Raw genomic sequence first — 27,717 nt, forward strand, 5'->3', positions numbered from 1 at the left:
CAATAATACAGTAAAACCTAAATTATTTGAACTAACTGAGCCAGGGCATGTTTTGATGTCTGATCAGTGTTTTGATTATCCAAAAACAAAGCAGCTTTGGTTTTATTTACATATTGTTGATTCTTCCCTCACTTGACCCTTTGGTTAGATTTTAGACTCAAAACTAAACCATAGTATATTTTCTGGTATGCACAGCATTTTGCCCTTTTGAAATTGGGCAACAAGCTTGATTTGAAGGTTAAGGAACTCCAAATTTGACTAATTAGCAAATATGCAGTGTTAGAACTCTCACTGGTCTTACAATTATTTAGATTTTATAGTTTGATCATTTTTGGTTTGGAGTTTATATCAGTGAGCTGAAGTTGACCTTTGGACTGTGAGCAGCAGCTTGTTTTAAAAATAAAATGAAACAAACTGATATTTGGCTTACAAGGCCAGGCCTGGAAGTTAATTGCAGGTTGATTCCTGTTCAAAGAATGCTCAAAAGAATGTTCAAAGAATTCTTGTTTAAAGAATATTTGGGTTCCAAAGATGCATTATGCTTAAACAAGTGGCAGATGTTTAAAAGTTAACAGGGGTCTCACAGGGAGACAACCAGATTAACAAAGAGAAACCAATGCTTGAACTGATTTTGAAAGGCAATTAAGTCAGGAGGATTGTTCTGGTTAAAACTTCAAGATAGAAGTTTGATTGCTTCATTGTTATTTTTTCACTATCAACTTACTGAAAGCTCAGAGAATAGCATCTCAGTTACAAATATTAAGTGAACATCCCTCAGAGTCTACAGGAAGCTAGTTGCATGCAGTCTCTCCAGAATCCAAGCAAGATACAATCCCACGTGCCTGTGAGATTACGGATCATGGAGATGGCTTAAGTGAACTGGCCAGTTAGGTCTCATTATTTTTTTCTTTTGATTTATCCTTTATCTGTCTGCATGAGTGCAGGCATTAGATTCAAAAGATTGGACTTAAATCAAATACATTAATTAGATTGCCTGGTTGTTTAGCTTCCTCTGCTGAAGCTATATTATTAATAAATTGTTAAATCTTGAAAACTATAATTCTGGTGTACAGTATGAGTTATTCACAAAGTTTATTAATGGTTATTCAAAAAGTCTGGTTAGGAACCGTTGGGGTCAATTTTGAGGGACACTGAATGCTTTAATTTCACTATGTTGCAAATACATGGATAGGGAGACAGATTTGATTTAGCTGTCTTTGTGTCCTAACAGTAGGAGTTAATTCCTTTACCAATATCTTGATTGAGTATCTATGTTCTGAAGCACTTTAATTAACAATCCATTGCCATCAGGTCATAAATAGAATAAAAACTAGAATTTGTATTGTGACTGGCATCAAAGACAGCATTGATCGATGCTGCCAGAAGTGATGCACTGGAAGGCTCACTACATTATCTTTTATTGACTTTAGTGGTTCCCAGTAGCAACACTGACTGTTGAAAAGAACCATGAGAAAACCTGAAGATTCCTTGCTACATTGCAAATATTTTGCTTTGCAGCAAACTGATTTTAAAAAGGTGTAATTCCATTTTCCAAACTGCTACTTATCAATACAACAATGAAGTCCATGAGTTCAGTTTCATCTTTGAACCACAACAAAGTATAAGCATGAGTTTGGTCCTCAAAAGATACATAGTCAAAATTTGAAACATTTCACAAGAAGCATTCTCGAGAATTAACAGGCAGATACAAAAATAAGTGAAAAACTTAACAAAATACATAATTTGATGCTGTGCCCAGCATAATCCCTGGTAACTGTAGTTGATTTTTCTCTTGATATAGTGCACCATTGTTATTACACAGCCTGCAATCAACTGACCTGGCAAGGAGAGAGGGCTCACAAGTCCCCTTGATGTATCAAGCACACAAGGAAGATTGGTATGACAATCACCACTCTCTGGGTCTGCTTTTATTTTCCAAAAGAAAACCCAGTCACAGTGCAAGCTTCCAAGAGAATCAACAAACGTTGGCTGTCTTATGTGGGCCACGTATACAATTCCAGACATAGAACTGGCGTCTGACAGCAAATCCTGATAGATACTCTGGATAGTTCAAACATGGAGGAGGGGGCTTGGGCTTTATCTTCAGTTGTATAAATTGCATTACAACTATATCCATCAGACATAAGAGAGTGACAAACGGACAGATGGGGAGTGTTAAGAATAATACAAAACATTGTGATAAGAAGTGAATTATGATATTCGTCTTGCCAGTACCAGCTTACTTGATAGTAATTGTTGTCTCACCAGAAATTTTAACTCAACATGCGAATCTCAGGCTAGGAAGCAAAATCTTGAAACAATGCATAAAACATGATCAAGCAAATGTAAATATGACAAAAAAAATACATGAAACACGTACCTTTGGACTGGAACTGCTAAATACCCTCAACTGTGGTGTGCTATGTGGCACATTGTCATCAACTAACAATCTAAAACCTCTTTATATGCAGACTCCAGGGGACAAATTGCAAACACGTGGCCAAACCACCCAAGTTTTTCAAATGGACACAGGTGCAACTAATGATGAGCAAAGCAGTATAAAAATAAAATATTGCAAAAGCTGGAAATGTGGAATAAAACAGAAAATGCTAGAAATACTCAGCTGCTTCTGTGAAGAGGAAAAAAAAAGATTAATGTTTCATCGGAAACATACTTAAAGCCCTTGAAGCCTCATACTAGTGGATTACAGAGTTATGAAGTCAAGAAAGTCTCAACTTAGCAAAGGCACTAATAGTGCCTGTGCTTGCATACACAGCATGCAAATACTTAGGAGGCCTAAAACTAATTCAATTAATGCCAATATCAAACAGCATGCATCATGTCAAATTAATGCCATTACTAATTATGTCCCAATTTAACCACTGAATAAAGGCATTAGATGTGTTAACAGAGGTTTAGTTTATCTTTCTGACTCACATGTGATATATTTATAAAGAGGCAATACACCAAGATATTTTGTTTGGTCAGATGTGACCTACCAAGATAATCACAGATTGTTTTGTGATTGATTTACAAATTCATAAATCACCACAATACTGTCTGGTCACAACGTGCTGGTATCTGTACCACTGAAGCAAGTCAATGACTGGCAGGTGCAGTGCAGTAGTGATATGTAATCAGAGGGTTATTACTCCTAATGTTATTTGGATGCATACAATATGCATAAGAAAGCACTCGCTGTCTAAACAAATCTACTGATTTGCAAGAGGTCCTGGATGATACAGAGATAATGGTAAATTCATTCATGAATATTTTCTGTTCTATGTAACAAAGTGAGCATGTCAATCAATTGCTCCATGGACGCACTTGACAGTTGTCATGTCAAAATTTTGGCACTTTCTATAAATAAACCGTTTAGCACTTCAGTACAAGCTATTCTTTACATCAATAATGCACTCCTGCTCTCTCAATGTCTTCATGGCATTGACAATATTAAGATGTATTCTCTCTCCTGAAAGAATTACATTGCAGGGAAGGACAGATTTTTCTGCAGTACCCATGTTGCCAGGCTCTGTCTATATAAAGAAAAAGAATCTCCTGGACATCTCATCTGAGTTTCAATCAGAGTTTCCCCAAAAATGTAACTGGACAAGTTGACTCCAAATATTAAGAGATTTCCCTGAATTATCAAATAGCACTGTCAAAAGTTGATGCTTTTCTTAATTTAACCCGGGTGGTTTCCATCACTCAAGGAATGAAAGCAAAGCAACAGAAGAATCTGTGTGGAGAAACCAACTTACAATATAAACTATCACTTTTCATTCTAAACATTTATCCTTATTTCAATCCATCACATTAATGAAATGGGTGTAAATTTGCTTGTTTTGCTAAATATTTAGGCATTAAAGGGGTTGAAATATTGAACCTGAATACTGGTTTATAGTATATGACCAGCTGGCAGAAGTGGAAAGGGATTCTGGAACTGGGTCACTTGATCAGCCTCTTGGATGGAAAATGGTGGAAATAAAAAGGATAGGAACACATCATGTCAAATCTATCTATTTCCAAATGAGTGATTTAACATTAAAATAACAATAATTTACATTGAGATAATCTTCTCAATGCCAAACTATGATATTTTAGTCCAAATGTGTTATTCTCAATGCAGCAATAACACATTAATTCTATGAACTTTGGACTTATGCTACCTACAAAATTAACATTCAGCTACAAAATGGCCTAAGATAAGCCATTTAATAGAACAATGTTTCTTACCTCTTCTTAACATCTTGCTCTAAATGTTTGTATCTTCTGGTCAAGTCTTTGACAGTTTCTGCGAGCTGATTCTTGTCTGTCAAATTGCCAGATGCTGTCAGCTCCTCTGCCAGTCGCTGTAGAGTCTGCAGATCTTCACTTTGCTTTACCATTTCTGTACTCTCCTCCTATGGTAAACATATACAGTCAGATGCAGTTAAGAAAAATAGCATGGCTTCTCTTGCTTATCAATACAAATGCTGGGGAATGAAGTATTATTGTGAACAGGGTATTTTAATAGGATGCTGACTAACTAGAGTGTTATGTCCTGGTTGGCCCAATTGCTGTTACAGTTGCACCCAGAGTTGAAAATTGTGACGCTGTAAAAGCACAGCAGGTCAGGCAGCATCTGAGGAGCAGGAGAACTGACGTTTCAGGCATAATTCCTGATGAATTATGCCAGAAATGTCAATTCTCCTGCTCCTTGGATGCTGGCTGACCTGCTGTGCTTTTCCAGTGCTACGTTCATCGACGCTGATCTCCAGCATCTGCAGTCCTCACTTTCTCTTTACAGTTGCACCCATCCAAACAAGTGGACAGAATTCCATCATACTCATCACTTGTAGGTGAAACAGTTTTGAGGAGTCAGCAGTTCAGCCACTCCCTACAGAATTTTCAGTGTTTTATTTGCTCCGGTAACTATGGCCTTTTGTGTGTATCCAGTTAGGTTTCTGGTCAATGCTGGCCCTATGGTGTTTGTGGTAAAGAAAGGAGGCAATAATATAGTAAGTGAAACAGCTTTTTCTTGCACAGATGTAATTTACCACTTATTAGTCAAACTTGGATGACATCCAGATCTTGTTCCATGCAAACAAAGACCACTTCATTATCCAAGGAATTTCAAATTGAATGACTACAGTCCTCAACTTAGTGAGCAGATCCACTTCTAACTTTATGGTAGAGTGAAGGTCAGCTTAAGGTAGTTGAGTCTGGAACACGGCTTGGCAAGTTAACATATTAATTGCCCATATGTTTAATTGAAGTGCATTAGTGATAAGTTACATCTAATGCTTTTTAGTGCTCATTTTACAAACAAAAAAAAACTGATGGATCACAACTAGAAACAAGTTTACAAGCATCGTATTCACCAGCATTCTCTGTGAAAAATAAGCAATGTCTTTATTTGGATCTGCTCCAGCTGCCAGGCTTTGTGATTTACTGTCCATGAACTGTCCAATGTCCTGTACCAATTTCTCAAACTGCTCCATTTTGGGCAGCAGCTTTCTCAACTTCTCTTCTTTCTCCAGCTGTTCACTGCATACTGCTCCCAATTGGCTGTTCAACTGGTCAAGTTTCTCTTGGAGCGAGGAAGCAGTTGCTCCATCTGCATTTTCAATGAAACCACAAACCATTTCCTGCATTGTGTTGATGTTGCTTTGATGGCTAGCGATATCCTGCTTTAATTTCTAAAAGATTAAAAAAAATTATTTTTGTAGAATGAAAACAATTATGTATCTTAAAACTTCAGTATACATTATAATTTTATTTTAGGAAGTAGCTATTGGTCGTTCCTGTCAGTTGTACTCCAGTTAAATGTAGAGAGAGAGAGATCAATCAAGTCAAACAGAGGGAGAGGGGAGGAAAGGCAGGAGAGGACTAGGGAGAAAAAACAGAAAATAAGATAATAGTTTTAGGTATTCTAACACTACTGCCAGGATAAAAGGTAATATTCACAACGAAACACAAGCTGTCCAAACATCTCAATGTTTATAAAGGAATCTCCTAGAAAATCATGAAAATATAGCAATAGGAACACAAAGTTATGATAATTTCACGGTTCTGTAAAGCACAAGTCTGAGAGAGAACTCACAGTATTTTGGGCAAGGGTATCCTGGATGGCAGCACATGAAGTCAATAAATTATCCTGATTTTTCAAATTCTTTTCAATGTCTTCCAACCAGTCCAGTAAGTTATCCAAGCCTTCTTGAACATTTTGGGACTGAGCACTTGCCATCTGCAACTTCTCACTGCGTTTTGACACTAGCTCTGTCAAGTTTTCATATCTCTGTGTGATACAATCTGAAAAGAACAAAATGTAAATATGGCAACATGTAGCTAAATTTAAAGTTACAGTTTCAGTAAAAGCAGGTTCTACAGTGACAAAGGGAAGTCATTAAAAGTGAATTTTATTTTGTACTTTCAAGTCAGTTGTAAAGTAGAGGGAAGGAGAGGGGGACAAGGGCAAATAAAGGTTGGAGCAGGGACAGTGAAGGGTACAGAGTACGAGCATGAGCGAGACAGGGGGGTGGGAGGGGGTTGTCAGAGACAGGCGGGGGTGGGGGTTATTTGAAAAGAATTTATGTGAAAGGTAGTTGGAGATGAAAATAGGAGGGAGCTGACAATGTGATGGGTAGACTAAGATGGGGGAGAAAATGATTATCCCTGTCTCAAACCTTCAACTCGGCACCGCCCTCTTGACCTGTCCATCGCCTTTCTCATCCATTCGCTCCGAGCAATCACCTTCTCCCCCACCTTCATCTACCTATTGCACTCTCAGCTACCATTCCCTCAAACCGAATCCCCCTCCCATTTATCTCTCAGCCGTCCCAGCACACAAGCCTCATTTCTGATGAAGGACATATGGCAGAAACGTCAATTCTCCTACTCCTCAGATGCCGCCTGACCTGCTGTGTCTTTCCAACACCACACACAATTCTCATCTCCAGCATCTGCAGTGCTTTCTTTCTCCCAGGAAAGGTATGCCAGTTAGCCCATTGATTATGCTCCACAATCCAACAGGATCATGCTGGTATCCTATCACCAAGTCACCCTTTAATTACACATTGACAGTCCTTGTCACTGAATCAGCTTCTTCAGAGCCAGCCCCCTCTGATACTCCTGTTTTTTAGATTAGATTACTTAGTGTGGAAACAGGCCCTTCGGCCCAACAAGTCCACACCGACCCTCTGAAGAGCAACCCACCCAGACCCATTCCACTATACTTATCCATTCACCTACACTATGGGCAATTTAGCATAGCCAATTCACCTAACCTGCACATCTTTGGACTATGGGAGGAGCACCTGGAGGAAACCCACGCAGACACGGGGAGAACGTGCAAACTCCACACAGACAGTTTCCAGAGGCGGGAATTGATCCCAGGTCTCTGGCGCTGTGAGGCAGCAGTGCTAACCACTGTGCCACCGTGCCCTTATCTGTCAGCTAGGGCTCCCTGATTGGACCAGATTAACAACCCCAATCATATTCTATGATGCCCACTTGGCTGACTTTGTTACAATCACTACACATACCTTAGGAAAACATCCCTTCAGTCAGAGTTGTTGGGCTTTCACTTAACATCTTTATATTTCCCCCACTAACATGCCCGAAACCACCAGATTTATTTGGCAGTCTCATATCCATCATGCTTTTATCCACCAAATAAACTCACAAGCAAACCTGCCCCATAAACCGACCAAACAAAATAGTCTGGACAGAAAAACTGAGATTTTTCATTTTTATGCATTGACTATCTTTACTAATTATAGTTTCTGACAAAAGCACTACTTGCGCCAGTTTTTGCCTTTGTTTTAGATTCCAGTAAATTCTTTTATTGCGTTTGTATGAGTTTAAAGTTATTCTGATTTTCAATGAATAACATAAGACTTTTGAAACAGTTGGCTGGTATAGCATGACTCTGACATAATTACTTGCTTCATTATTTTGATACAAATATGTAACTGTGATTGAGAGGAGTCCCTGCACAAAATCCCATTTGGTCCTGTTTTCATTTTCACCATCTCCAAACTAGGTAGGATTAACTCCACAACTCAATGATTTATGAACTTCTCGTGCAGTACTTTCAAACGACTTAACACTTGAACTATGTGCCACTACAGCAAAGACATAATTCAATAAATATGTGCTATACAATACCAGGAGGTTTCTGGCATAACTTGCCTGGATCACTACATCGTTCATAAGTTTAAACTTCATTCTGAACGTAGTTTGTCTGGAACAGTACTGTACTTAAAACAGTATTGCTATTTTATTTTATATGTGGACTTTAACTCCATACAAGTCTTCAGTCTAAAACAATTGATTAGGTTTTTTCATTATTGGTGATATGACAGATAGCTATTTGCAATGGATGTATGGGCTCACAAATGAAAATAAACAAACATATTTGAAACTGTCACAACTTATACCATATTTCTAAAAATGGTTCAGATAGTTTGGAGTTTCTTTCAGATTCATTGTGAGTACTGAAGAAACTTGCAGTACTTGTTGATAGGAAATATTGTTTTGTAACTATACCTGTTCTTTGCTGAATTTGATTCTGGTTCAGAATCAGGTCATCATCCAAGGACAGTAATGATTTTGCTGCTTGCTGTAACTTCTCTACACTGACTTGATGTTCATCTAAGTCTTCCTGAAGCACCTGTAATTACACAACTCAGTGAGACATCCAGAGCATAAATTTATAATGATTCCAGGAATTGTACACAAGCAGTATCACAAGTACAAGTAAAATACAAATTACATGGTAACTAAAATCTTAAATAATGTTCACTGAACATAATTTGAACAGCTTCAATAATCATAAATAAACTCCAGCAAATGTGGGTAGCACAGTGCTCAGTGGTTAGCACAGATACTTCAAAAGCACCAGGGACCTAGGTTCGATTCCTTAGGCATCTTGCTGTGTGGAGTTTGCACATGCTTCCCACGTCTGTGTGGATTTCCGCCGGGTGTTCTGGTTTCCTCCCACAGTCCAAAGACCTACAAGTTAGGTGGATTGGTCATGCCAAATTATCCATAGTGTCCAGGGATGTGTAGGTTAGGTGCGTGAGTAACGGGAAATGTAGGGGGGGGGTTACAGGGAAAAGGGTATGGGGAAAGAGTCTGGTGTGGAATGTTGCCCAAAGGGTCAGTGTGGCCTGTTTCCACACCTGTAGAGATTCTATTTCTATGACATAAACTCTTATCTAGCATTTAACGTAGGAAAGTGTCTCAAGGTACTTTACAGGGTTTGGGTTTCAGTTTGACTTTTATCATTATTCTTTATTTTAGTTGAATTTTTATTCAATAGCTCCTCTTCGTGGCTTGATATATTAAAGCATAGTCCAGTTTTCCACTCTCATACAGAATGGAAGGCTATTAATGTGTTAGAAATAATCTCAATTGCTTTTGATTAGGGAAGGGAAAAATTAGCTGAGGCTTAGTCTTCTGAACGACATCCAGTAGCTTGGAATATATTAGGATGATATTTGTTAGAGCAACAAATTGGGTACCACTTAAGTCTGCTGACAGAGTTTCGTGGTGCAGAAAATATTGAAAAGGCTGTTGCCGACAGGCACCATATTCATCCTTCAGGGAAAGGGAGGAGAGAAAGTTGTCGAGATTAAAGACTGTGACATGGATTAAGAGTTCCTGCAGGATTTCTTCTAAAACTAAATAAACATTAACTGCCAGTGTTAAACCAACAGTTGTAAAATCTGGATTTGTCACTGTTATTCTACAGACAAAAAAACATTTAATAGCAGCATGTGTACTGTATCATACTGTACTGTAATGTCCTTAAATCAGTCACCCTTTTAAAATTGTCCAATTTATGACTACTATCATATGTCTCATTCCTGCCCTCTGAAGTGGTGTAGCAAAGCACTCAATTCAGCAATTAATGATAGGTTATAATTGCCAGCCAAGCTCACATCCCAGAATATATTTTAAACTTTTGACAATGTGCCTTTGTATAAAGATCGTGATTTAGCGAATTTAAAAACTATTGCACACTATCCTGCTGCCAGGATGCTTCTGGCTCTTCAGTATTAAATCAATCTTACACAATAATTTATACGGATGATAAATTTGCCAGATTTAATTTGCTATATGGACATACAGAGACAAAATTTCACATCACGAGGTTATATTTACCCTTACAAGTTTGTACATAGTTCCACCTTGACGTCAGGAAAGCTCAAGAAGGAAAACTGGAGTGAGCACCTGGCAAATTCAACTCAACATTTGCTCTGAATGATTTCCATGTTGGCAATCAGGCACCAACACCTCGGCGCATGCTCCATGGACACTGGCCACATGCACCACATGTTCAGACATTGGCAGCCAACATGTGCCAAATTAAGGAAACCCTCAGTGCATATCTCAGGCCTACTTACAGAATGCTTTGGCTCTTTAAGGCTGTATCTCGTGCTGCTCTAACAAACTAAATTGCGCAGGTGGTATCGCTAGACTCTTTCCTTGCTCTCAGTGCTCACAGTATTCCTGTCTTGCATTGCTTTTTTGTGCTTCACTGCTGTTTGCCATACCTCTTTGCGCACACAAAGTCAGGAAGCTTGAAATAGCTGTCAGCAGGCCTCTGTAAAGTTAAGGGGAGAACCTACACAAGTTTTCTTGGCACAGTGAGTCAAGGACAATCTCCAATTCTAGTGCAGGTTCTACCAAGGCAGTTAGAATCAGGGTATTCTTTTCATAAGATGTGAGAAGCCATGTGACGCAGGATGCCTTGGCTCATTCCACCCTGTTGTTACCTGTTTTCCTCATGGATTGAGAGAAGTGGTGGTACTTCAGAAGATGAAAATGAGTGACACCGTTATTACTGTTGGTGCAGGTGGGAATGTGGGTGTGTAGGAAGTGCAGAAGACATGCAGAGTTACTGGTGTTCAGTTCAGTGACAGTGAGTGAGGAAGATTTTGCAGACGATATTGAGAATGGTGGAGTATGAACTTTGGTGGAAGGTAAGCACAGTAACAGAGATAGAGTGAGCATGAGCTATCAGGGAGATAATGGTGGAACGTATCCTGGCGAATTGGAGAAAAGTAGACATTGTCCTTCTTGTAGTCTGGCCATTCCTCCAGATGGGGAAAAAATAAAAAAAGAGTACTTTAAACCCAGCTGGCAACCTCTGACCAAGTTGGGATTGTCTGGGGCTATAGACTCCACAGCTGGCCCTGGGGGAAGATGAAGAGGAAGTCCCATATTGGCTCCATTCTGTCCAGAACCCTGCCTGCAAAGCAGGGGTCAAATATGCCCCATCTGTCATATCCAGGGTAAAAATGTCAGCATGCATGCAGGGCAACCCCGCACTGGCAGTGTGTGAATTGGTATACAATGGATTTTTAAAGATGGTATGGCGTAAGAGATGCTGGTGAATTCCAGCTTGTCTGAGGGGCGAGTTGTTTCGGAAACAGCACGTGGATAAGACAAGGCAAAAATCAGATGTCAGGGATGCCAGCACAGTGGAGGCTATACAGCTGCGCCAGAATGTACAACCTGGTTGGTTAAGGAGGAAAAGCCAGATCTTCTTAAACCATATACCTGTGAAGGTAAAGTTTACTCGCGTAGGCCAGGAGCAGCAGGCAAAGAGGTAACAATATTAAGAGATACAGGATCCTCTCAATCTGTGATGTTGCGAGAAGATATATGTACCTCTGAATGACTACTAGTGAAAGAAATGCTAGTGAGTGGAATTCATGATGAGACAAGTAGTGCTCAGTTATGTAGAATGAGGTTAGAGTGTCCAGTGAAAAGTGGAGAATTGGTGGTAGGAGTACTGGAAAAATGCTCAGCTTCAGGAATACAATTTGTCATTGCTAACAATATAGTCGGTTCACAGGTAGGAGTGCTGCCTACTGTGGTTGAAAAGCCAGTGGAAAATCAGGCAACTGAGGTATGACAGGAAGTATATCCTGGGACTTCTCCTGACTATGTGGTAACAAGGTCATAAAGTCACCAGTTGAAACAGGAGAGATCAAAGAATACAAACAAGAAAGATGAAGTGGAATTATCAGAGACCTTGTTTGATTGTCATATATTTGCTCTTGTTTGTGTCAAAGTAGAAATCTAGATGTAGGTTTGCTCACTGAGCTGGAATATTCATTTTCAGATACTTTATCACCATACTAGGTAACATCTTCAGTGAGCCTCTGGATGAAGCCCTGGAGGTGTAGCCTATTTATATTTATATGTTTGGGTTTCCTTGGGTTGGTGAAGTCATTTCCTGTTCGTTTTCTCAGGGATGGGAAATGTGATCCAAGTCAATGTGCTTGTTGATAGAGTTCTGGTTGGAATGTCATTCTTCTAGGAATTCTGTGCGTGTCTCTGTTTGACTTGTTCTAAGATGGATGTGTTGTCCTTCCTCATCCGTATGCAAGGATACAAGTGAGAGCAGGTTGTGCCTTTTTGTGGCTAGTTGATATTCATGTATCCTGGTGGCTAGTTTTCTGCTTGTTTGTCCAATGTAGTGCTAGTTACAGTTCTTGAGGTATTTTGTAAATGACATTAGTTTTGCTTGCTGTCTGTTTAGGGTCTTTCAAGTTCATTAGCTGCTATTTTTGTGTGTTCGTGGGCTACCATGATGCCAGGAGGTTTGAGTAGCCTGGCAGCCATTTCTGAGGTGTCTTTGATGTAGGGGTGTGTGGCCAGTGTTTCTGGACACGTTTTGTCTGCTTGCTTGGCTTTGTTGCTGAGAAATCAGTGAACTATGTTCATTGGGTACCCATTCTTTTTGAATAAACTGTATAGGTGATTTCCCTCTGCTCCACGTAGTTCCTCTGTGCTGCAGTGTGTGGTGGCGCGTTGAAATATTATTATAAAATATTATAAAGTTATAAAATATATTAAAAATCTCAACATTGAATTAGTGCAGGAGTTGGCTAGGCAGCATTTAAAAATATCACAGCATACAATGAAACAGGAAGCAGACAAGAAATCAAAAACTTGCTACCAGAGTTGAAGTGTTCACGTTACTTCCAGTGATAGGTAAACTTTAAAAGCAAAGGTTAGTGGACCTTATCAAGTCAAAAGGAGGTTGAGTGAGGTGAACTATTTAATAAGGACTCCAGACAGAAAGAAATCTGTCATGTGATTATGCTCCCCCAGATCCATTCCCTCTGATTAATGCACCTAACTCTATGGGCAATTTAGCATGGCCAATTCACCTGACCTGCACATCTTTGGACTGTGGCAGGAAACCGGAGCACCCGGAGGAAACCCACGCAGACATGGGGAGAATGTGCAAACTCCACACATACAGTCACCAGAGGCTGGAATCGAACCCAGGTCCCTGGCGCTGTGAGGCAGCAGTGCTAACCACTGAGCCACTTAAGGACAAAAATTACAGACTATTTAGGTGGAGCTTATTATTACAGCCAATCAATTTGAAAATTGTACATGTGGCAAGACGAGAAAACGTGACTGCTGACACATTGTTGAGACTTGCATGAGGCGTTCAGTGACAGGAGTAAACAGACTGAAATAGAATGTAGAAGTGTATGTTTGCATGGCTATAGTCAGTGTAATGTATATTTATTGCAGTATACTAACCATGTACGATTAAAGGAGTTTTAAAATGAAGCCATATTTGGATATTGATGGTTCACTTTTTTTTAAAAAGGGGGAGGTGTTACGATGCTGACCCTTTAAGAAGGTTATGTTGCCCTTGGTTTTTTTCAAAAAGGGTTTGTAAAAGGCAGAGGTTCTGGTCAGTCAGAGGCTATGCCCAACAGAGATTACCTAAGACAATAATTAGGGATAAGGCTTTCAGTTTTGTTTTTGAACACACTTGTACAATAAAAGGGGAGCGGCCAGTTTCCCTAGACCAGAGATTCCTCTAGTTTGGTTTTGTTTTATCTGGGGACCGAGAGAAACAGCTGCTGGAACGATAAGAGGATCCATTCAGCAAATGATCCCTAGCTGATTTGCTCTGACATCTCTCTTGTAAGAACCTGTGTTTGAATTTACCATTTCACCAAGACATATGTTTATAGGGATGTTGCAGGAAAATTAGAACAGCATTATTAAGTTGTGATAGAATCGGTTGGGTTTTCAGATAGGTTAAATTATTTTATATTCTGTTCTATTTTGTTCATGTTTCATTTGGTAGTCTGTAAATAAATTCTGTTCTGTTTAAAACTGAATTATTTGACCAACTGCATCACTCCTGGAATATCCACTTTAATCTGCTAAACAACTAGAAAAGTTAGGTCTGGGCTACCTTCTTGAAATGTTTTGTGGGGGTCTGGCCTGAATGGCTCCAGAAAGACTACAATATTAAAGCTCCTCACAGATATAGATCAAAATTGACATTGCACTAGCTCAAAATCCAAACTCCAAAATAAATCATAATATGTTTAAAAATATCACACCCTCCATCACAATTAAGTAGTAATTAGATAGTGTTTTTGGGAAAAATCTTACATCCCACTGACATTAATAATAATTTCCATGAAGTGAATCAAACTGGCTAAGATGTCAGGGATGCTGGGGACCTTTATGGGAAGCAGATGGATCATCCACTTGGCATTTATGGGCAAAGGGGATTACAAATGTTTTGGCTTTGTCTTTTGCGTTGATGCACTGGGCTCACTCATCTTTGAGAATGAAGATATTTGGGGAGCCACCTCCAAAGTGTGTTGCTTAATTGTCCACAATCATTCGTGACTGGATATGGCAGGCCTGAATAGCTTACATGTGATCCATTTGCACAATTGCGTAAATGTCTATTATATACTTCTTCCACAGATTGGTATACAACTAGTCCACGTATGGTAGCTTCACCGGGTTAATGCCTCATCTTTCGGTAGTGATATTTCTGGCACACCCTCCTGCATTCACTTTAGGGGTTTTAATATTACTGTTTATAATACATAATATTACTTTGCAGTTTTTACAGTTTTGCCTTTACAAGTAAAGAAATCTCTATATTAATATTTTTAGAGTGAATGGTTTTACCTTGATACTCTCAAGCTGCATCTGCAGGCTTTGTGGATCAGAAGAAATTGTTTCTGACAGAAGCTTGTCTCCAGTTGTCTCAGAGTTCTCTAACCACACATCCAATCCGTTGGAAACCTCTTGGAAATGTTGGTATTTTTCCAACATACTTGTCAGGTGACAACTAAGTTTATTGCACTGTGAACCAAGCAAATAATTACATGGATTTTTAAAACTCTCCTTTTTTTTTAAAATGGCACACTGTCGGTTTTGCATAATTCAATGAATATCCAACCCACAAGAAAAAAATACACTGCCACGTGTTTTTGAAAGTTTAATTAATTCATAACACTGCATTTGATACTTTCAGCAGCAATATCTTTTCGAAAACTAACGAAATAGCAAGGCTGATAGAGCACCATCAAAAATGCGCAAATCAGAAGAGAGAAGACTGGAATCAAAAGTGATGCAAGACAGGAGGACACTCAGTTTAGAAGAACTATCCAATTAGCACAATTGCTTGGCTGTTGCTCTATAAGCCTGGATATTTTTTCTCTGTCAATTCCTTATCTAGTTCTTTTTAGAAAGTTATAATGGAATCATCCCTCATAACTCCAGAATGAACTCCACCACCTTCTCAGACTTATCCCAACATCATTTCACTGTTATGCGCACAAGGAGCAGAAATGTTAAAATAGGTGGGTTTTTAGGGTAACTCCCAGCTATCAGACAGCTTCAAGAAGAAATGAACTTTTCTGCAAGCCCAGTCTGTGTTGTACTAAGCTAGGAATAATCAATGATTAAACAATGATGGCCCAAAGTGGGAAGTATTCTATTTCACTCCACCAACCACTTAATTTAAAGAGGATACAAAATCAAAAGATTATTCTTTGATTTACAGGACTAGCATTTAGAAAATACAAAATAAAAAACAAAATTACAATAATTCTAAATGTCTAATTTTCAAATTGAACAATATCAATTATGACCAGCAGCTCAACAATTGCCTCAATTTTCAATATGTTGTGTTTTGGCTTTAATTTTCTTTGAAGTCGAGCCTGGTACAATTATACTTCCCAGGAAATAAAGGTTTATTTACTAGGATGCTATTACTTGTTGCAGTTGCTTGTGCATAATTGAAGTGACTCGGAGCACTTAAGATGGTCATAACAGACAGGCGATAAAATAACAGGTTACTGTCTCCCATGCCAGTATTATTTACAAGACATCTGAACTACGCAGGCCCCCACGACATTGTCTATTTAACCACATATTAACCATTGATTTATCTTGTGTTTTTCTGGAATTTAAAAATATAATCTAAGACATTAAATATCTTTCATTTCCTTAATGTAAAAGTATCTTACTTTGGAATGAAGTGTGTTATAGCGATGTTTGGCATTTTCCAACTTGTTCTTTACTAGTGTGCTGGTAACAGACGGATCAATGGGGGTCTTAAAATTTTCATTTGTATTGGTCTCAGCAAAAGCATCTGCAGTATCCAGGACCTTTTGTCCGGAGATTGTGATATATCTTAGATCTCCTTTATGAGAAATAATATCCTCAGAGAAACTCTTCTGTCTTTGCAGTTTGATTTGTAATGAGTCGCTGTCCATTTCTCCAACTTTCATCTCTTCAAGTTCATTTTCAGATTGGATTAGCCAGGCCTCAAACTCGCCATAATCTATTTTTACAAAAAGGTATCAATTATACAGATATCGTTATAATGTTGGATTAAATCTTATGTTTTGGAAAGTGGAAACCATTAAAAAGAAATCAAATTATTTAGAATTAATTCTATCTCAGAACAATTACTACAGCTAATTCCAATCATGTTCTCGAAAACTAGTGTTTCATTTAAGTTTATTCACAATTCTTTTCACTTCAAGTAAACAGGCTTCTTTGAAATTCGGAAAGCAATGTGATTCATTCACCCACCTTTTAGAAATTTTTGGAGTTCTTCTTGCAGGACCTGCACATGTTTCAGTTGAGTTTCTGTCTGCAAAACTGCTGTCTCATACTGTACCTTCAACTCATTTAGACTATTCTGCAGTCGCTCTTTCTGTTCTGGTGAAAGGTTATGGCTGTGCTTGTCCAGGAAGGATTGAGCTGACTGCGTTGCCAATAAGAAATCTTGCTGTTGCGATAACAAGCTTTCAAGACTGACCTGAAAGAAAGGAATATAGATCTGCCTACAAAGGAAAATCTAAGTTTTCATGATCCAAAATCTTTTTTCAGGAATTTAGGTCTCTTTAGTACAAGATCAATTGAAATATGATAAAACAGTCTTCCTGATTTTCAGTAAAAGAAGATGACCAGACATTAAACAAACAAGGCCCTTGGGGTGGGGTGAGGCGAGTGATGTTGGAGAGAGAGCGAGCGTGCGAGAGGACAGCGCGCGAGAGTGAACAGTTATTTATTGGAATTTTAACTTGCCAATAGACATAGTGACAAGTTTCTTGTCCTGCTAAGGATGATGGGCAAAACCTCAGTGCTCCAGGCAGTACACGGGTATAGGAAATGATTAGTAAAAAGTACCAAAGATGGCAATTTATAAAGGAAGGTGCCTCTTTGGCACATTTTAAAACATTTAAGAAAGCAGATAAAGCAGCCAGTCCAGCACAGAGGGCAGGGTAGACAGGAACTCCTTTAAAAGGAAGCAATTTAGTTGGGTACATGCCTACAGGCAGTTGAACTAGTCTCATTCAGACTAGGACACTTGGTTCAGATTGGAAAATTCCCAGTAGACATGTTTAGCCATTTTTAACATAAACCTGAGCAGATATGTTATGATACACCTCTACAGCAGGAAGGACTTGAACCTGGGCTTTCCAATCCAGAGACAGGGACATTACCCTCAATCAACCTCCTCAATCTCTGTTTGACAAGACTCTTAAAGAGCCTAACTGCCTGTTCACCATCAGACCAGATACACTTCGAGCTCTGGAATTGTACCTGCCTCAGGAATGGCGTCAGAAAACCTGAAGGTTATGAGAATATAAATAACACACACATTTAACACCTTATAAAACAAAGAATTGTGGATGCTGGAGATTTGGAACAAAGAAAAACAAACTGCTGGAGAAACACAGCAGATCTGACAGTATCTGTGAAGACAAAATAGAGTTAACGTTTTGAGTCCAATGACCCTTTTTCAGAATTAGAGGTAGCTAGGAAAAGGTGGTAATATACTAAAGGTGGAGCTAGAAGGGAAAGAGGAATGAACCAAAAAGCAGAGAAAGTGGGCTCTAATCTCTACCGTTCTCTCTCACACACCCCATCATAAATACCACCTTTGCTAGCTGCTTCTAGTTCTGAGGAAGGGTCATTGGACTCAAAACATTAAACACTTTTCTCTCCATAGGTGCTACCAGATCTGCTGGGTTTCCCACACATATACCAGTTGTTTCTGTTTGATACTTAAAAATGTGTTGCTGGAAAAGCACAGCAGGTCATGCGGAAAAGGAACAGGAGAATCGATGTTTCGGACATAAGCCCTTTTTCAGACTTATGCCTAAAACGTCGATTCTCCTGTTACTTTGATGCTGCCTGACCTGCTGCGCTTTTCCAGCAACATATTTTTAAGCTCTGATCTCCAGCATCTGCAGTCCTCACTTTCTCCTAGTTTCTGTTTGATATTAAGGGTCAAGTCAATATAGCAACAGAGATCATCTTGTTATGCAACTGTTTTACAAAGTGCTCTAATCGGAAACAGACTGAAATATTCATACCTTTAGTGCTTGCTGCTGGTGGTTCAGACTTACACCCATCTCAGCCACAGTATTTGTTCCATCATTCGGGCCCTGTAACTGTAAATCATTTCTTAATGCTTCTAATTTGCCACCTTCATACTTTAAGCTCGGTTCTTCCTGAAGCAGTACATGTTGGGAACACGATGCTGCCTGCTGTTCCATGGCTGAGAGCCACCCTAAAAGGCCATCTATTTTACCCTTGTTTTCTTCAAATTCTTTGACAGCTTGAGCCTATAAATAATTACATTTTTAAAGTTAATAGCATTTGAAGAAAGATAAACTTATGTATAAAATCTAGAAAAGTTGAAAATTGTTAAGAACTGAAATGATCATTAAGAAGTTTGTGGGTTGGATTTTACAGCTCCCGGTGGGGTGTGCTGTTGGCAGTACAGGAGTGGGGGTGACAAAATATTACACGTGGTTAATTCCCTGCCATCTTGGTTGCTCTCAAACTGCTCCCAGAATATGCTGGGTTGTTGCATGACAAAAAAAAGGCAATCTACATAATATTCTTAGATAAATAATGCAACTGCGATTGAGTTTCGTACCAAGCCTTAATATTACATGGCCCATTTCAGATGTGGGCAGCACGGTGGCACAGTGGTTAGCACTGCTGCCTCACAGCGCCAGAGACCCGGGTTCAATTCCCGCCTCAGGCAACTCTCTGTGCAGAGTTTGCACATTCTCTCCGTGTCTGCATGGGTTTCCTCCGGGTGCTCCGGTTTCCTCCCACAAATCAAAAAAAAAAATGTGCAGGTTAGGTGAATTGGCCATGCTAAATTGCCCGTAGTGTTCGGTGAAGAGATAAATGTAGGGGAATGGGTCTGGATGGGTTGCGCTTTGGCTGGTCAGTGTGGACTTGTTGGGCCGAAGGGCCTGTTTCCACACTAAGTAATCTAATCTAATCATAATAAATGTGTCTTCATTTTGGGCCTATTTGCAATTACAGAAACAACTACTTCTCAGTTCTACTGGTGCTGGGACTGTAAAAGCTGTTGGATGAACTGGTTGGCGATCAGCTCAAGAGTGGGACTTCCTTCCATTGAGTGACATATTTCCACTCTCTACTATTTAGTCTGCACCATGTCGGACTGTTACAGGCCGGCTTTTTTAAAAAAAAAATTGCCGGCATCTGACATTTGCAACAGATTTCAACTTCATGTTTTAATCTACAGCATTCTAATATAGATCACACTGTCATAATCCTGATTACTATTTATAGGTTTGGTATTTGCAAGATTAAATCACCAATTTTTATGCAGCTGTAAGAGGTAAGCAATAGCAAAGATGTAATGATTAAATTACTGTTACCACATTCATGTCTTTATCACTGCTGAGTGTCTGAGTATCACTCTCCAGTGCAAGAGTGGTATTGGTGGCACCCTATCAACAATGTGTATTACCTTCTCAGTTTCTTGCTGGACAGCTTTTGTTAATGCATTGTCAACTTGCTTCTGAAGTGTGTCAGTACTTTGACACAAGACTTGGTGCTGAGCTTTTACTTCCAGTAATTTTGTTTCAACTGCTGTCAGTTCATCAGAATCTAGCTTGCCTTGATTCTCCTCCAATAGACGTTGTGTGGCTTTGGTTACATCCTCCACCACAGAAGCATGTGATTGCACATCTTTTCGCAAAGCCTAAAAAGGGAACATAGCACCAAAAATCAATAGAATAGCATTTCTGCACAAGACAATTAAAGTACACTGTTTGCATCATTCGATTTCCAGGGTCATGATTTAGAAACACAAAAGAGGAGGAGTAGGCCATTTAGCGCTTCAAGTCTGCTCTGCCATTCAATGTGATTATGCCTCATCATCCAACTCAGTGCCCTGTTCCAACTTTCTCCCCATATCCTTCGATTTCTTTAGCCTTAAGAATTCACTGAGTAGAAAAATGTGTTGCAGCATTAGTTGCAATAAGTGATGGTCTGGTTTCATTCATTTTTCACAGTCTAGATTCCATTTAATTGCATTTGTACTAGTCACAACTACTCCTGTGGTAGTGAGGTTCACATTTTAGCCAGAGTTTTGTTTGATTTTCCTATTGGACTTGCTAGTATTGAACTGTATTTCAGCATAGGGTTTGATAGCCCAATGTCAGGGCAAAAAATGGGACCTAAGCCCATATGTACTGGCAAAGGCTCTGGCTCTGCAATTTTACAATAGTTGGTCTCCCAATTGACCGCCTGCTGGCCAATCAGACAATTAGGGAAGGTATGGGAGTTGGATGCAGCCAGCAGCACTGCAATAGTCTGTCAATTAGGCCATTCCTGCAAATCTGATTCCTAACCATGTATGCATTGTGTGTGTGTGAGAGAGAGTGCGTGCGAGTGCGTGCGAGTGCGTGCGTGCGCGTGCGAGTGCGTGCGCGTGCGAGTGCGTGCGTGCGCGTGCGAGTGCGTGCGTGCGCGTGCGAGTGCGTGCGTGCGCGTGCGAGTGAGAGAGAGAGAGAGTGAGAGAGAGTGAGAGAGTGTGAGAGAGAGAGTGAGAGTGAGTGAGAGTGTGAGTGAGTGAGTGAGTGAGAGTGTGAGTGAGTGAGTGAGTGAGTGAGTGAGTGAGTGAGGTGAGAGTGAGTGAGTGAGTGAGTGAGAGAGAGTGTGAGTGAGTGAGTGAGTGACTGTGTATATGATTGTGCGTGTGCACATATATATGCACATGAGGGGGGGGCAAGGAGACAGATATATTGCTTGGCAGCCCTCTGCTGGAAAGAAATGGGGACCCTTCTTGATCCAGAACCTCACTGTTTCACTGGATGTCCCACCACCCAGTGAAAGTCAATGTCTGTTTACTAATTTTTAAAGTAAAAGTTGTTACCTCTCAACAAACTTCAAGAAACGAAGACAAAAAGTATATCATTCAAGATCTGTTGTGTGTGTGTTTGGATGACATTAACTTAAACTAAAACAACAGATAGGTGGTCAAAAAGTAAGGATGTTTTATTCCTGTAAACTTGCAATAACTAACCTGAATTGCGCTCTGATGCTGATGAAGAGCTGGCAGGTCACTCTCGCCAACTGCCACCTGGTGACTGGCTACTCTGCTAGCTGTCTGAGCCAGCCATGTACTGAGCTCATCCAGTTTCTGCCTACATTCCTCTTGTTGTTCTTGCTGTGCCTGAAAGAAGACAAAAAAAAATTACATGCCTAATTCCTGTGCCTGTAATATTAGTCTCAGAACAGTTGCCTTTAAATAAAACTTTACACTGTCTATAGACTACTTCTGCATGAGGGCAATACACAGATCTGTGCAGATTTTTGACGTAGAAGGTTCTAAAGCCATTTTTATTAAATATTGGTGGATTATGTCTAAGTCGACACACAAGTTAAACACAAATACGGAACAGCTCGTTTAGTTAATTAAAATATATTGGAAGTTTACAACAATCACAAATTCAAATCCAAATATAATTCATAATGAAATAGGCATTTGAAAACCATGTTCGAAAGGTAATAAGTTTGTGATCTTTAATACAAGGTTTAAATAGGTTAATTTAAATTTTATACTACTTGTATGATACTAGAAAGAAAATCTCATGGGTTTAATTGCCAATAAGAATTTTATGCATTATGGGATCTAGATCTAAGGTCACTACACATTCAGAAATCTGCAAAGAACATCAGTTGAGCCAGTTTGATTTTTGAGTTGGTTGAACATGAACTTAGTTTATTTGTCTCTCCATCTTTTGTATACGCTTTAGCGACCATTGCATGAATTAGTAAAATTGAGCAGGATGTGTCACACAAATACAAGGAGTGTATCAAAGCCACAATGTGAAAATGTCACAATAAAATATTTTAGAAGCAGTGCAGGATCAGTTGTTATTGAACAATAATGACAGGAACTATAAGCAGTGGTTTTGCAGTTTAAAAACCACAGTTAACACTTGAATAACCATTTTCAGATCCACTACAAAGAATTATCTTCATTATAATGTGAGCCAGGGCGAATTACGGAACAAAAGTATCTGGAAAAGCAAGGCAAAACAGGTTACAAGATTGACAACAATGACCATTGGTTAGAGGGTTACAGATAGCATTGCAGCTGAACAAAACACACAAGGATAATCTACACAGCATGTTAAAATACTGCCAATATGATGAAATGTCTAATTAGAGTGCAATTTAATCCAGATTAAAGACTTTTGGGTTGTTTTACGATTAATCTTGTTATGGTCAAAGTCAATTTCATCAAGTTTATGTTTCTACTAGGAGTTCAAACTTCTTGGGATATTTTTAATACTTGGTCGTGCCAATTTACATGGCCCCATTCAATTTAATCCATCACACTGAACAATGATTTTTCATATCAAGTGTTCAGCTGCACTTAGCGAAATATTTCCAGTTTTCTCATCAAATAGGTACTAGTGTATCTTCTTTCTAATTGAATTCCATTGTTGATTTACATCCTGTGTGGTAGCTACTTGACTGGACATAATATGCACAGCAAACTGCTTTACTTTTTTACCCCTTTACCTAGTTAGACCTGAATTGTTCAAACTGGGCATGTCTTAATGTTCAAGATAATAAAACAGTACTGTGTGGCTTTGACTAACCAAAGCCGTTTATCATTTCTAATAACCTAATAATTCTAATAACCATCATTTTAGTATTCACAGTTGGAAACTATTTGAAAATAAACAGAACTGCAGTTATTTTAGTAATACACAACAATGCTTTCAGGTAGAATTGCAATTGATTCAAATCACAAAGAACATTACTAGTTGCTTGCCCCTCCTTAACAGGCAATAGTTGAATGCATTTTGAAAATAAATTCTCACTTTGTCTCTAGCAATGTTAATATTTTATTATAAATAAGAAACTATGATTTCCTTTTCCTAAGGTTGAATATATCCTTGTGCTTAAAGTTAGTTGCTGACTGGTCCAAACCTTCTCGAACTCCATGGAACCTTTGTCTTGAAGGTGAAGATCTAATGCTTCTATTCGTTCCAAGACATTTTCAGAGGTTTCCCTAAATGATCGCTGGAGTTCGTTTAATAGTCTAAGCAATTGCCTGCTTTGTTGAGGGGTTAGGTCTTGGGCATGTTCAGAAATAAAGAACTGAATGTCAAAAGCTGCATCATCAATAACTGGTTTAATTTGTGACAGTGATTGTTTCAGTTCCTATAAGGGAGGAGGAGAAAGTGAAAGAAAATAAATTAATGTTCACTTGAAACCCAAAGTGCTATAGCATAATCTACATTTTAGAACTGCAGAAAATACTTGGAATATTTTAATGAAAATCATTGTACTTGTTGTGTTCTTAAATCTCATCACTTACAAATAATTACAGGTATATTGTAACTGAGTTACATACACCCAAGATGAAACTTACAGGAATTAAACAAAAAGACATAATTATACTGTCCATCTCTAAAACCTACTGCTGGGAGTTGTCCACCAGTAGTGGTATGATACTTTACCAATTTCCATCACAATGCCTGACCCTTTAGGTAGATGTTATGTCAAGAAGTTGATGTAACACAACTTATTGAGAATGCTGGCTTCCTTGAAAAATTCAAAGCACAACTTCACTTTTAATGCCATGATTGCTTGAAAATTGAATCGAGTTTCAGAGAAAGCTGGTGGAGCCAAAAAAGTATCAAATGAGGACATCCAAATGAGAAATTGAAACAGAAGTAAGTGCTTTTTAACACTACATGCAAGAGAGACAACAGGAAACCTGCTACATTAAGATTATTCAGCAGTCCACTTGGAAACTAATGTTATCTATGAAATTAAGATGACCCATTAAATTCAAGGTCACTGGTAAAAATATGAACAAACTTGAGACTTGCAAACATCCAAAATTCATGGGTTGCTTATTCATTCAACCTGCTCAAAGTATTCAAAAGAAAAATTTTGGGAAGATTTAAATGAGGGAAGTGAAACTAGATCTTTAACAGAAGAATAATGTTTTGAATGCTTTAGGTTCAAATAATAAACAAACTATTATACTTCAAGTAACAAGGAAAGAAAATAAGTGATGACAAACAACACTAAGAACATAACAGCTCAATAAGATTAGAAACAAGTGAAACAAAATAATTTTCAAAGGCAGCAGGAAAGGAAGTGCTGAAGATTGGAATGCAGCTGTGTTTTCCATGATGGAGCATTTCATAGGAGGCTATCGTGCTGTTTAGATATGAGGAGAGGTTATAAAGCATAGTTGTCTTTTGATGCTTTCTGAGTATGCATAAAGTAAAAACAATTTAAATTGGAAATATGAATGTCCTTTGAAGGAGGGTTCAAATTCAACCAACCAGTCACCATTCACCAAAGTATTAAATCAATAAAGGTTGTGTGGAATATTGTTCAGCAAGTTCTAGGATGTTGCCTGAGGGTGTCTATTAGAAAAGAAAAAAAAGATTTCTTTCTTGAATATTTCATAACTTAAGATATTAAATCAGAATATTGTGCAGGTATACATTCAAGAAACTGGAGCGTTCACATCTTTGGTCAAGTAATATTACCCAAGGAATTTGAAATCAGATGACATGGAGGACCTGAGCAAGCCACTGTTTTTAATCAAAACAAAACCAGAAATTGTTGGAGAAGTTCAACAGGTCTGGCAGCATCTGTGGAGAAAAATCAAAGTTAACCCTTCCTTTAGTCACTGGATGCAAAACATTAACTCTGATTTCTCTCCACAGATGCTGCCAGACTTGCTAAACTTGTTCAGTAATTTCTGTTTTTGTTTGATTTCCAGCATCTGCAGTCATTTCAGTTACTTACCTTCTTAAAAGGAAATTAGACTGGAGGAGTTTGAAGATTTGCACACAAAATAAGAATGCATAAAGAAAAATATCAGGTATGAATTTCTGGTCATTGTAATTAATTGTTTTGAACTCTTGTTTCATGAAACAGATGGGTTCTGGTGGGAAGTTATTTTAGTAAGGAATCAACTGCAGGAAACCAACTTATCCTCAGAACATTAATTAAATTTTATTTAAACTTTCTCGAATTTTCCTCGGGTTTGTAACACTATTTTTGTACTGCATGCATGCTATTTACTTATGGGTTAATTTGAAAAGTGAGTCAGTCATTTACCTTATATTGCTGCAGATTCTGTTTCAAGATTATCACATCTTTTGACGTCTCAGATTCGGTCTTATGCACAATTTGTGAGGTTTGAATTAATAAGCCCATAAGTGCTCCTTGTTTCTTTTGAAGATGTTCATATTCAGTGATTACTTTATTCTTAAAAACAAAAGACAATGGTTAGTACTACATACCTTTGACATACCAGTTTAACTTCTGGTTTATTTCGTATCCTCAATAACATGGTTGAAAATTATGTCCTACTTCCATTCTCCAAATTACTCTTGTGCAAGCAGTTTTATTTACTTTTTTTTTGTCAAAACTCCACAATTTCTAATATAGTCACTACTTCAAGTAACGTAATTCAGTTGCATATGGCAAATTATTTTCTTTTTTGCAGGAAAAAAACTTTTCAATGAGATTTTTATCCACAACTTCTCATACCTAGTATGCATAAGTTTTGAATGAGCATTAATTACATCTGTTTTCCATTATATAATTACAGTGGAACAAGTCAACTTCTGTAACTTTGTTTTTAACTAACTGCCAGTGGTTTGACTGAATATTGATAAAACTCATGGAAGTCAAGTGAGCTTTATGGACAAGCAAACCTGACTGTGAGCTTCATAATGGACAGTTTAAAAGTATTTTTCAGGGCACCTAATGAACACGTTTTACAAGATAAATAATTGGACTAATTCCTGAATTAAAATCTTCCTCACGGAGCTGCGAAACTAGAATTCTAAAATGTATTCATCTTCAGGTACTATCCAATTATCTCATTAAACAAGTGCAAATTTTGTCAATATGGTTGAGAAATAATGGTGAATTACTCCCATCATAATTTTGGTAATGATACAGGTTTAAACGTAACATTGTGCCAGCTGTTGCAAATTTGATCAAAATTTAATTTTTCAGTAATTAAGGGAGGAAATAAGGTGATCAGATGGCTGAAATTGTGCCAATGACATAATGCTCATCGGTTTTGTTGCAATTAGGTCGGTAACATTCAAATTGAAGATTGTCCAAGGAAAAGTATTTGAATATACACTTCTCTCGCTCTTAGTGACTTGATTTAGTTTATTATTTTTAATTTCTCCATTTCTTATATCCCATGTTAACATAATTACCTTATCATCTTCTATGATGATGTTCAAATAAAAATTCCTTTCCAGCTTTCAACAATTTCCAATATATTTTAACTGGTAGGAAGTATAATTGCTATAACCTAGGATAGTTTTTTTTTGTCAAGTGTGGTGTGCTGGAAAAGCACAGGTCAAGTAGCATCAGAGGAGCAGGAGAATCGACGTTTCAGGCATAAACCCTTTCATCAGGCCTGATGAAGGTTTTATGCCCAAAACGTCAATTCTCCTGCTCCTCGAATGCTGCCGGAGTTGCTATGCTTTTCCAGTACCACAGTCTTGACTCTGATCTAAAACATCTGCAGTCCTCACTTTTTACCCATAGGTTTTTTTTCCTAAAGACAAAATACGTTTATACAGTGTGTTCTGGAATCCAGGATGAATCAATCCTTGAGGGTCAAAACAATGACAGTGTGAAACATCACAATGTTTGGTTTAGAAATCAAAGACAAAATTAGTCAGATGCTTTCTGACTCATGAAATTTCAATGGCTGACTAAATATAGCTTAAATGGTACTGTTTTATATGCCGTTGCATTGTTTTGGAACTTTGGGGGAAAAAAAAGTCAAAACAACAGCAGTGCAGGGGAGAGAGAAAGAGAAAGAGAAAGAGAAAGAGAAAGAGAAAGAGAAAAAGAGAAAAAGAGAAAAAGAGAAAAAGAGAAAAAGAGAAAAAGAGAAAAAGTACCACCTTTGCTGTTTGAATTCATGTATCGCTGGACATCGGAGTGCATCTGGGAAAATTAACAAACAGTGAAATTCACAACTAATCTTGGAGGAACTGTTGGGCGAAGTTCACAGCACAGAATCAGATAAGTTAATTGTTGTTTTAAGTCTGTCCA

General features: G+C 38.4%; 1 protein-coding gene across 24 annotated transcripts in view; it reads right to left on the reverse strand.

Annotated features, from left to right (window-relative positions):
• macf1a (microtubule actin crosslinking factor 1a) overlaps positions 1-27,717 on the reverse strand; it is a 604,319-nt gene that overhangs the window by 172,096 nt on the left and 404,506 nt on the right. For 20 of the 24 annotated variants that reach the window (XM_043717780.1, XM_043717784.1, XM_043717779.1 and 17 more), the window contains 12 exons: positions 25,744-25,893; positions 23,584-23,817; positions 21,662-21,811; positions 20,102-20,335; positions 18,678-18,929; positions 16,885-17,113; positions 16,314-16,630; positions 14,968-15,144; positions 8,533-8,656; positions 6,086-6,294; positions 5,364-5,681; positions 4,237-4,403 (listed from right to left, as the gene is read on the reverse strand). In XM_043717780.1, coding sequence (XP_043573715.1) covers positions 4,237-4,403; positions 5,364-5,681; positions 6,086-6,294; positions 8,533-8,656; positions 14,968-15,144; positions 16,314-16,630; positions 16,885-17,113; positions 18,678-18,929; positions 20,102-20,335; positions 21,662-21,811; positions 23,584-23,817; positions 25,744-25,893 — 2,561 coding nt within the window. The remainder of the gene's footprint in view (positions 1-4,236; positions 4,404-5,363; positions 5,682-6,085; positions 6,295-8,532; positions 8,657-14,967; positions 15,145-16,313; positions 16,631-16,884; positions 17,114-18,677; positions 18,930-20,101; positions 20,336-21,661; positions 21,812-23,583; positions 23,818-25,743; positions 25,894-27,717) is intronic. The other 4 variants (XM_043717782.1, XM_043717781.1, XM_043717778.1 and 1 more) reach the window with 1 other exon arrangement.

This window comes from Chiloscyllium plagiosum, chromosome 27 (genome assembly GCF_004010195.1).
Source record: "Chiloscyllium plagiosum isolate BGI_BamShark_2017 chromosome 27, ASM401019v2, whole genome shotgun sequence".
Classification (NCBI taxonomy): domain Eukaryota; kingdom Metazoa; phylum Chordata; class Chondrichthyes; order Orectolobiformes; family Hemiscylliidae; genus Chiloscyllium; species Chiloscyllium plagiosum.